This window comes from Aquarana catesbeiana, linkage group LG03, assembly GCF_042186555.1.
Source record: "Aquarana catesbeiana isolate 2022-GZ linkage group LG03, ASM4218655v1, whole genome shotgun sequence".
Classification (NCBI taxonomy): Eukaryota; Metazoa; Chordata; class Amphibia; order Anura; family Ranidae; genus Aquarana; species Aquarana catesbeiana.
Window position 1 is genome coordinate 63081191 of NC_133326.1, and position 11882 is coordinate 63093072.

Below are 11882 nucleotides of genomic sequence, written 5' to 3' on the forward strand. Positions count from 1 at the left end.
GACGTCAGGAGGGAAAGCACCGCCCACGTCCTACGGAGGTGCCAAGCAACATAAACACAGCAAGAAGAATGACACTATGAGAGTGTAGAGGTGCACTGCATGGCGCCACAAAGCAGCAGAAAACCCCCGCAAATGAAGCGTCTCGCCTGCAATCACGCGATTGCATTGGCATCACGCTTCCCATAGTGTCCCGCGCCCGAACACAGTGCACTTAAAATACTTTTTTTTCTTTCTTAAAGTTCCTTTTTTTGTGACTAGCTGTGGGGGGGGGGGGGGGGGGGCGGAGCCCATGTGCCCCCTATGGACAGGCCACCACTGGGCAGTACTGTCTTATTGCCAACACAATATCATATAATGACATATATTTCAATGATATCTAAACCTAAGAACAAAAATGTAATATATTGTGGTATACCAGTCCATAGATGTGGTGACTGCATTAGTTCTTTTTTTTTTTTGGTTAACAACATTTTCTGCTAGTACAGAAAATATCTGTTGATCTTTTAAGAAGTATGTTATGTTATGTTATCCTTGTAACTTTCTGTGCACTGAACTGTAATCTCAATCAGGAGAGCAGCCTAGGGTGGCAGCGTTGCTCCTCCCTGAATACATTTTCACCCTAGGACAAGACAGGTATAAGGAGATGTCAAGTGGGGTCTCTGTATCCTGCCACTAGGTGGCGCCCTTTCCTAACATATAAATAGGTGTGCTTTAGAAAGAGGGGAGTTCAGGCATACAGTCAGTGGAGGGGCATGGAGTATTTGGGTCTGGCCCCTATGAGACGTGGTGGTAACTTGACTGCAGCTATGTAGCCTACCATGAACACAGTATTCCCTGGCTGGGAAATGCCTTGGAGTTCTGTTTCTCCCAGTTGGGCTTAGGGATAGGAACAGGACAAAAGAATGTCCACTATAGCAAGTGCTAATACCCCCCTCTGGAATTGTGTGTACTACAGTCGCACAAAGTAAAGCAATAGAAAAGCAACCTAGACTTGTCCCTTATTTCACTGGTGGCCTATTCCAAAACTGATCACTGACTAAGCAAGGGAGAGCAGGATAACGTGCTGTGCCAATGGTTTGTGTATACTAAGGTGGAACTGATCTTTTCTTACTACCTCTGAGAGTGGTGCTCACGCCAGCTAGAATGTAGACTCAAAAAACCTGCTGATGGCACCCAAGGATGCAACAAGTGTCCTACGTTCTCTTGGCCTCGCCTACAAGTGTGTTACTTACAGAATCACTAGGTGAAAATAAAGGAAATCATTTTTTTCTGAACAAAGGAAAACAAATGCAACCACCACATCTAAGGTATAGCATTTAGGGGTATAACTATGGTTTGAGTGTTACTGGACTTTTTTTGAGGAAAAAAAATTATCTTCTGTAAATTCATATGCAGTACATTGCATTTTAGCTAACTTGTTGCATTGCCTTCAACTGACTTTATCTTTCTCTCGTCACTTGATTCTAATCTAACAACAGAGACACTATAACACATACAAATTATTAACTGGATAAGTATTCAACCAGGTGTACCAAATTTTCCCCATATTTTCACTAATATGATTAGTTCATATGATCCATCTAATGGCCATAATTTGGTATTTTTCTTTTTAAATACTTCAATCAGGAAAGTACTGCATTATCGCCAGTGGATGGAGCTGACGTTCATATGAAACATTTGTTACGGCTTAGAGAATACATGTGACATTCGTCCAGCAAATTATTTATAAATGGTTCCATACTGTGCTGAAATGGAAATGGTCTTAAGCCAGTTTATGGTTCCTTTCTTACTGGCTATAATCTTGATGGCATGTCTTTCTTACACTTGTCCAGATCAAATGACATGGTATTTGGACCAGCCAACCTCGGAGATGATGCCATTAAAAACTTCTGTGCCAACCACCAATGTAACACATGCTGCAAGCATTTAAAACTTCCAGGTAAGGTATACCTAATGAATGCACCTGAAGGTGGTATGGGTGAACTATTGCTTTGTAAATGAATTGCTGGTGAAGGATACCACTCATGTCTTCACTGATGTGACAGCACAATATTGCACATGTAATTTATTGTTATTCAATGTACACGATGAACAAGTAAGGTCCATGTCATCTGCAGAACACACCTCTCCCATAGCAATGAATAGGGCCATGGTGAGCATGTGCGCCAAGAAAAGGAACACTGACACGTTCTGTAAAAAGGCTGGGCAGTGCTGAGCAGAGCCATATATGAAGATCCCTGGAATGGGGAAGAAGTATTAAACATGGCATGCTACATTAAGCGGGTAGAGAGGATTTGTTAAAGGACTTCAAAGTTCTTCAGAAGTGTTTGCCATGTGCCCTATGTGATCTCATGATACTTGTCTCTTGTTCAGTTTACATCATACAGTATATTATTATTATTATTATTATTATTCAGGATTTATATAGCGCCAACAGTTTACGCAGCGCTTTACAATATAAAAGGGAGACAATACAGTTATAATATAATACAATACAATACAATAGGATTAAGAGGGCCCTGCTCAGAAGAGCTTACAATCTAATAGGGTGGGGCAGGTGGTACAAAAGGTTGTAACTGTGGGGAATGAGCTGGTGGAAGTGGTAGGAGATTAGTTGGAGACGTGATAGGCTTTCCTGAAGAGATGAGTTTTCAGGGATTGCCTGAAGGTAGCAAGAGTAGGGGATAGCCGGATAGATGGAGGTAGCGAGTTCCAGAGGATGGGAGAGGCTCTGGAGAAATCCTGGAGACGAGCATGGGAGGAGGAGATGAGAGAGCTTGAAAGCAGGAGGTCTTGAGAAGAGCGGAGAGGACGATTTGGGTGATATTTGGAGACAAGATTAGTGATGTAGCTTGGGGCAGAGTTGTGAATGGCTTTGTATGTTGTGGTTAGAATTTTGAATTTAATTCGCTGGGTGATTGGGAGCCATATATATTGTTCAGGTGTGTTTTTTCTGTATTTTTCTGTATTTTCATGCACTCCAAGGAAAAACTGAATATGCACAGCTGTCCTTCTTTTCATCTTGCTTCATTTTGCATACTCACCCCTAAGCTTTGAAATTAACTAGCACTGCATTTAATAGGGCTGCATGCTAACAGTGGTCACAAGGTGGCAGCATTGCCACCCTCTAGATCAGTGGTGGTCAACTGACATGATGCAGGGGGCCTCATGTGTGGTCCCTCACATCACCAAAGGACCGCAGACATTGGTGTACGTAGCCTATTGCATTAGTGTGTGCACCCCAGAGCACAATCACACATGCGTATATATCAACAGAGCAGTGGACGGTATCAGTAGTTTTTTATTTGTATTATTTTTTACAATTCAGTTTTTTTTTTATTATTCTTTACAGTTCTATTTTTTATTATTTGTTTACAATCATTTTAGAAACCCTGTTGTTGGGGGGGGGGCTCTTTTTAGACAGAGAAAGGGACTGAGGACAGAGCTCCCCCAGTCCCTTTCTCTGCAGCCTTCGCTGCACTGGACAGTGAAGGAATGGGAAGTGCTCTGTGCTCAACGGCATGGTTTACTATGCTTCAGTTAAGAATGAACACAGGTGCGCTCGGTACAGATCACTCACTGTGTTCATTCAGAAAAGGAAGGGGCCGGTAAAGGAAATATTTAATGGCCCCTTCCCCCACTCTTCATCCTGAAACATCCCCGTTGGAGCCAGAGGGAGAGGAGAAGAGGGAAGCTGGCAGAACTGCAGGGGGGGGGAGACCGTCTTGAATGCAGAAGCCCCCAGGATGGGTAACAAGGATCTAGCTCTAGATCAAGCTTAGATAGAAGGTGCTATGACTTTTACCATAAATCAAAAAATGTTTCCTCATATTCAAGAACAAAATTTTCTTATTCAGTAACACCGTTAAAACATAATAATAAAGTGCAGTTTTTGGTTAAATCAAGAATTGTCTTTGGGGGATCTGCATGGTACAGCAAAATACTCACATGAGAAGGCCATATAGATGTGTAGATTTTTTTAGCCTGAATGAAAGAAAATTTGCAGATTTCTCCATCTACACAAATGAGGTAGATGGAGGAATTTCTCGCGCCCGGAAATTGTATTCTGACACCTGCTGCTGTCAGAATACATTGATCTGCAGTAACAGCTGATTGGCTGCAGCCACAGATCGACAAAAGCTTTTAAGCATCTTCTTTTGACAGAAGTCAATCGACTTCTGTTGAATAGGGTCAGCCACACACTGATTGAAATTCGGACGGGCCCTGCTGACCCACCCCGATTTTCAATTAGCCTCTGCCCAACTTTAGATAGAAGCTGACCCTTAGGCACAGAGCAGGTTGAGAGTTGGTGAATAGCAGCTTCCACTTGAAGCTTCCTACATAGGCATCCTGGCTTTTTGATAGTGTTTGTCACACTTTGTACTGTTGCACAATGTGTATTTATAATTTTTTCTACAGGAGCTTGAAAATCATTGCACCGTTGATCAACAGATCATGTCAGGCTCCTGCACAGTCTTCATCCAGCTTTATGCCTGTACTTCTGTATGGGCTTTCTGTTACAAAGCTAGAAGAATAGATTAACCCCTTCACACCTACGAGTAATCTAAATGCCTAAGCTCAATTTTGCAAGTTTGACACATGTTTGTAAAACTGTACATATCGTCACAACTACTTAGTGCATCCAGATGGATTATCCCTAGTTTCTTTCAGAACAAATTGGGCTTTCTTTTGGTGGTAAATGGTAATGGTATCTCCTGATTTTTTTTTTTTTTTTATTATCTAAACTTGCCCAAAATAGTAAAAAAAAAATAAAACATTTTTATTTAGCTGCATATTTCTTGCTATTTTCATAATTTACCACCAAAATACAACCCAAAATAAATTCTCCTGCTCTTGATGATCGCAGCAATACCACATATGTGGTGTATGTTGTTGTTTGTACCTGTAGTACAGGCCAGAAAGAATGGGGAGCATTTTGCATATTTTTGATTCTTCCTAAAACACACTGATATCAATTAAAAATGTGTTTTTTTTTATTCTGCACAAAATATGCTGGCCATGACCTTGACCTTGACCCTAACAAAAACCCTTGCAACCTTGATTCTGTTATTTTTTCTCAATTTTTTTTCTTTCTTTTTTTTTCTTTCTTCATTTATTTTACACACTTGTATTGTTTACAATGCCTCTCCTGCAAGAAAAGGAAGACACAATATATCATTCTCTTCATTCAGAAGAGAAAGGAAACCAGGGGTGGGCCTCACAGTGACTGATCACTGTGATAGCCAATCAGAGGCTACCGCAGCGATCAGGTGACCCGGAACCGACAGTCCCAGGTCCCGATCGTTAGTACGCGCTCCCAGCACAAAGGGAGTCACACATATATTCAGCCCCACGGGAAAAAGCCCATTTCCGTGAAGCCACATATACTGTATGTGTCCGGTCAGTACGAAGGGGTAAACCCTCCTTGGTCATTTTTACCTACAGGTAAGCCTATAATAAGACTTACCTGTAGGTAAAATCAATATATCCTAAATGTGCACCATTTAGGAGATATTCACCCTGGATGCAGCCAGTTACGTCACTGGCTCATGCTCTCTGAAAGTCCGACATACCTTGCTGGACCTTCTGAGCTTTGTGCTGGAACTGAGGGCTCCTGCGCGCACGCGCGGGAGTGACGTCATCGCGGCTCCGTCCAATCACATAGCTGGAACGTGAAAACCCGGAATAAAGGCCAGGGGAATATGTCAGACCTTTCAGCAGTGACAGCACAGCACTGGAGGGCTTTGTTCCAAGGTGAGTATTTCATAATGTGACAGTATGCAATGCATACTAGCACATTATGCCATTGCCTTACAGGTGTTTTTGTTTTTTTGTTTTTTCACAACAGCTGCGGTTTACTACAGCTTTAACTACAAGTTCAATAAAGCTACAGGTCTGTTTGCTGCAGTGGTAGTTTTTTTTCATTCACAGATCCCTGTGAATGAATGATGCAGCTGTGCGGGCAGAACCCCACACAGCCATGCTGTTTTTAAAATGTGACGGCAGGTGTGGTGAGATTATGCCCTACCCCCTGTCACGGTGGAGGGGGGAGGGTGAGGGTGTAACATGTTCAAAAGGTGCATCTATCATTTAAGTTATGCACAACCCTATACCTCTCAACACCCTAATGATAACATAGTCATTGAATCCCTATATCATTTTGCTTAAAAAAGAAGTATGGGTTTTATATTCTTTTAAGAATCATACTTACCTAGCTGGTTGCTGCATCTGTCCCCCGCCGCCTCTAAGACTGAGAACCGAGCGATCAAATACTGCTGATCACTCGTTTCTCAGAGCTCCCTGAGCAAAGAGCTGCTGACTGTCAGTCACCATTGTCTGCTCTTCCCCCTTCTCACTCACTGGAGCGATGGGCTATGGAGGGGGGCGTTAGTGGCCGGCTCAGGTCCAGGCATGTGGGTGGATCCCAACCATACGGTCGCGATCTTGTCCGAGCCTAGACCAGCTCTCTGACCCACAGTGGGCTTCAGCCTTCTGTCTGCTGAAAACGAGTCACAGGATTGCAGATCGAACTTTGGCTGTACTTTAAAACTAGCTCCAGTTTGATTATGTTTGGTCAAAATCTTAATGACTGTCCTCTTCACCGTCCAAAATTTAGGTCCTCCCTCCATATTATGGGCAGTTGAATAGCATTCTTAATTTTTTTTTTTTGTAATTCCTTTATTTGCCAAAGAAAGTTACATGTAACAGTCAAAAGAAACAGTGTTTACAGAATCTCAAAACAATAACAGATAAGTAGTCAAAGGCCGAGTCAGGAAACAACAGGCCCAGCGTTGTACAGAGTATATGGTCATAATAGCGAATACGTTTGTGAAGATAGTGCTCCGTGCACCACACTGGAGTATCTGTCATAGATTTGTAGTAAGGATCAAGGCTTATGTGCTTTAATGCATGAAACATTGGGATGAACCAAAATAAAGTATATAACATACAATAGAATGGAGTAACTTAGCTTAGAATTTTCAGGTAGCGTATCGGGAGATAGTATTCCCCTTGGACATAAGAAACCCAGGGATGGAGCAATATGAAAGCAGGATATAAACCAGGATATACTACATATCTGAGGGGCGTATCCCATCAATGGGTCTCAAGAGGATAACTAAAGAGAAAAAAGGGGGGGTAGGACCAGGGGACCAACCCGAATGGAGGCAGTTGTTGGGAGTAGATGGCCCCAGGGTAGGAGGAGCTGGGTGTAGGGGATAGACTCAGTAGACTCAGATCCAGGGAGGCTAGTTTGTTTGTGCCACCTCCTGTATCTACGCATCAGTGTATATAAAATGGTTCCAGGGTCGCCAGGTCTCTCGGAAGGTCTCCTCTTGATTATGCAAGGTAGCTGTGAGATCCTCCATGTCTCTCAATTCTTTTACCTTAGAGAACCACAGAGATTTTGATGGGGGGTTTTCCAATCTCCAATAGCATTCTTAATTTGTAGCGGTATGTGTGAGTATGGTTGTATGCTGTTTTACTTTGATGCTATATAGTATTTGAATGCATGTCTGCTAAACAAGATCATAATTATCTCCTCAGAGATAAAGAGGAATGACTATGTTCTAGATGAAGCTTTGCTCCGAGGAAGCGCTCTACTCATTAATGAGAGTCATGGGACAGAAAGGCCAATCCCGCAATCTCTAAGGGAAGATCAACAATGTTAACCTGAAAAGACTATTTCCTAAGCTCTCCATGTGCCATTTGTAGGTCTTTTTCACTGTTTACTATATTTTGCAAAGAAAGCCACTTTTTTATTGAAGAATACATTGTTTTAGTCTTCTATAAAATGTTCTTTTTTGAAATGTTGATGTAAATATTTGTCTATGGATTAATTCCATATACTGTGCAATATTGTAATAAGATGTAATTTTTGGTCAAATAAAGGTCTAATTTTTTTAAAGGTTTGCCAGTGTAATTTTCTATACTACAGATGGATATATGGCTCTACTGTCCAGGTACATGACATCATAGCTGGTTTGCTTTTTTACATGCAGTAAGTTAAGCTGTACGTTTGTATGAAAGTTTACCAGTATATGGCCAACTTAAAGTGGAACTAAACCGTTCTTTACAGTCAAGGAAGCTGCCGTCTGGTCTCTGTTTGATCTGCAGTTGCCATAATGCTGCACATGTGACCAGTTATGACACCAGCGATGTGATGGTTTGACAGTTGGGTTGAGGGCACAAGCAAATATGACAGTAATGCCCTGTACACACGATAGGATTTTCCGACAACAAAATCCATGTTTTTTTTCCGACGGATGTTGGCTCAAACTTGTCTTGCATACACACGGTCAACACAAATCTTGTCGGAAATTCCAAACGTCAAGAACGCGGTGATATACAACACGTATGACGAGCCGAGAAAAATGAAGTTCAATAGCCAGTGCGGCTCTTCTGCTTGATTCTGAGCATGCATAGAATTTTGTGCGTCGGAATTGTGTACACACAATAGGAATTTCCGACAATGGATTTTGTTGTCCGAAAATTTAAGATCCAGATCTCAAATTTTGTTTGTCGGAAATTCCGACAGAAAATGTCCGATGGAGCCTAAACACGGTCGGAATTTTCAACAACAATCTCCCATAGAACATTTGTTGTCAGAAAATCCTATTGTGTGTACAGGGCATTAGCATTCCTGGCATGCCATGAATGTAACTGTTTTGGGAAATAGTTATAGCGATAGGTTTAGTTCCACTTTAAAGTGGAACTTTAGTCAGAAAATTAAGTCTTGCTAGATGACTTTAGGCTGGCCCCTTTTGCAGGTATAGCCATGTAAAACCTTAAAAATAAGTGCCTATAAAGTTTAAAATCCAGTAACTCACTGTCTCACCCTGCTCTGCACATGCTCAGTTGCTCTCCATTTTTCTGCACTGTGGAGTTTGTAGAGGCTGATCTGCTGACAGCCTTAAAGCGGAATTAAACCCTCATATCCTTTACAGCCAAGAAAGCTGCTTCTGTTTGATCTGCAACTGTCATGTTGCTGCACATGTGATCAGTTATGACACCAGCCATTTGATGGTTTGACAGTTTGGTTGAGGACACAAGCAAATGTGACAGTAATCCGGGCATTCGAGGTTTTTGAAACTGGTAAATCGATGGGTTTAGTTCCGCTTCATGATTTACTTCAGGGGCTCTAGGCTTCAGCAAAATGGCAGCCTCCAGCAAGAAGAAACAAGAGCAATGCTGGAGGCAATTTACAACACACACTCATTTTGGTAGCATAATTATTAATATGGAATGTATGCTCCTGGCTAAAGTTGTTATGGGTAAAGTTCCACTGTAGGCTGGCCTCACACTGGTTTCCCCGCATCCAATTCGCATGGCAGGAGATTGTGAGTGGCTCTCAATGGAGCCGGTTCACACATCTCTGGAGCGGCTGCAGAGCGAATTGCGCAGGAGTCCTGTGTGTCTTCTAGTTCGTTTCAGGTCCGAATTCAGCCAAAAATTCGGACTGAAATCGGACCCGAAACGGTGAACAGTGCTGCACCGGACCCCTGCTGTGAGCCGCTCCGTACGCCAGTGTGAACCCAGCCTTAAGGAGTCATTACAGCTCTTCTATGCTACAAATGGACACCTTATCATATGCCACAGCTACGCTTATCTGAACTACAATACAGAACAAAGGCTGTCAACATGAACTTAGCTTAAATAAATACATCCAACCTGCCTGATAAATGCATCATCCAATTTTTGTTCCCCGCTTGATTACTGTGTTTATTTGTAGTAGATACACTACCCTGCAGCCGCACAAAAACATGTTAGGGCTGTTATCTGTCACATCTAAGGCTCACATGAAGGTTGCTATTTACTGATTCCTGAAAGTGGTTATAGTGCTACATCATATGTCGGCAATACCATATACACTGATGTAACTGTTTGAAGCTGTCATCACTTCCAGTAGTTGGGCAATGGCGGAGCTTTGGCTGCAACAAGTAACAGCTATCATTACAGGCCCCCTTGAATCCACTTTTGGGAACAATAATCTCATTCTCATTCAACAAATAAGAAACAAGTGAAAAAAAAAAAATCTCATAAAGTTGCTGCTTAGCCTTTTATTGCTCTTATATTTTACTCCCAAACTGAATTTTTCTGTGGAATGCAAGGGGGTTTTGGAATTTGTATTATAAATAATGTTGTCTTGCTGTGCTGGCAGATCACCTTATCAGCTATAAATGTAGATTTGAACACCGTCTGTCCTAACCAGTGGTGGCCAGCTCATTAGGTTTGTTCGCCACCCCCCCCCCCCAAAAAAAAATTGCGCACCAGCCGCTACTGGTCCTAACAAAGGGTTAAAGATTTAGAAGCTGGCTTCCCACACTGTATTTTTTTTTTATGTAAATTTCTTTTTATTGAAAATTTTGAAGTACATACATACACTGAGAATCTGCCAACGTAGCACATTCCCAGCACAACATCTGGCCACACAGGGCCTATGCAAACTTCCCCCTGCTCTACCCCCCCCCCCCACCCTCCCCCCACCCTCCTTGTCACAGCTCACAGATTATACTGTATATCATAAACCTTAAGCACCCAGTCTTCTTTCTTTGCTTACAAAACCATGTATTTAGTGATCATAGAATGAGAGTTATATTATTAATAATCTACATTATCCTTCATACTAATAACAGTCTGTCCCTCATCATAATGTGTTGTGTCTTACACTCTCAGATTGTTTGCATTACATTTTATTTGATCTTACTGGTTTCTATATCAACCATTTTTAACCCACCGTGGTAGCTGACTCATACCACACTTTCCATATTTTATCAAATTTTTTAATACATCCCCTTGCTTCATATGTATATTTATAGTGGGGTAACATTGAATTTACCAGATTTTTCCAAAAGTTTATGTCAGGTGCTTTGGCATTTTTCCATTTAAGCAGAATGGCCTTTTTCCCGTAAAACAATAAAATAGCGAGTAACGTTCGCATGGCTCATTTTGGAACCACCTCATCCACCAGTCCCAATAGGCACACCCTAATTGTCATTGGTATAGGTACCGATAAGAGGTCCGATATGCATGTTGTAATCTCTTTCCAAAAATCTTGTACATGAGAACATAGCCAAAAAATATGCTCAGCATCAGCTGGAGATGCAGAGCACCTCCAACACTCTGCCGATGTACTACCATAGATCTTGGCTAGTCTGGCTGGTGTATAATAACTTCTATGTAAAAATTTGAATTGTATTAGTCTGTCTCTGGCTGATACCAGGTGCCTGAACAGCTGATTCCAAAGGTCATCCCAATCCTCCCCCTGTAGGTCCGGAACCTCCATTTCCCATTTGGTTCGGCATTTAGTGATTGCTTTCGGTGTTGATTTAAAAAATTCCTTGTATGTCACCGAGAGGACCTTGCTCAGGCCCTCTGCTGACAATAGGGATTCAGGAGTGGATGGCAGAGATTCCACTCTCAACTCTCCAAATTGATTCTGAAATGCGTGTCTAATCTGGAAGAAACGAAATAAATATGAGTTGGGCAGCTCATGTCTTGACTGTAACTGGGAGAAGGTCAGAAGATCTCTAAATGTTGTGATATCTTTGAGTGTTTTTACGCCCTTAACCGCCCATACCCCTGGATCTGGTAAGTTATAAAAGTGAGGTAAAGTATGATCCATCCAAATTGGGGTCGATGGGGAAAGTCCCCCATAGCTAGGTGTTGCCAACCTTACCGCTAATTCCCAGGCCTTAATAGTAGCTTTCATAGTTGTAGTCAGAGGCAGATCAGATTTGGTGCCCCCGAAACAGCGCCAAACACAGGCTTTCATAGGAACCCAAATGTGCCGCCTCCAAGACTGTGGCAGAGTCCCCATCATCTGACATTAGCCATCTCCGGGCAAACACCATCTGGCCAGCCAGATAGTATTTTTGCCAATC

The 11882-nt window shown here is 42.1% G+C and overlaps 1 protein-coding gene across 1 annotated transcript in view; it reads left to right on the forward strand.

The window, feature by feature from the left end:
- The window catches only part of LOC141131400 (transient receptor potential cation channel subfamily M member 7-like), a 139364-nt gene extending 131475 nt beyond the window's left edge, over window positions 1–7889 (forward strand). Inside the window, exons 37-38 of the mRNA XM_073618615.1 lie at window positions 1833–1939; window positions 7546–7889. Coding sequence (XP_073474716.1) covers window positions 1833–1939; window positions 7546–7670 — 232 coding nt within the window. The 3' untranslated portion in view covers window positions 7671–7889. The remainder of the gene's footprint in view (window positions 1–1832; window positions 1940–7545) is intronic.
- The last annotated feature ends 3993 nt before the right edge of the window (window positions 7890–11882 follow it).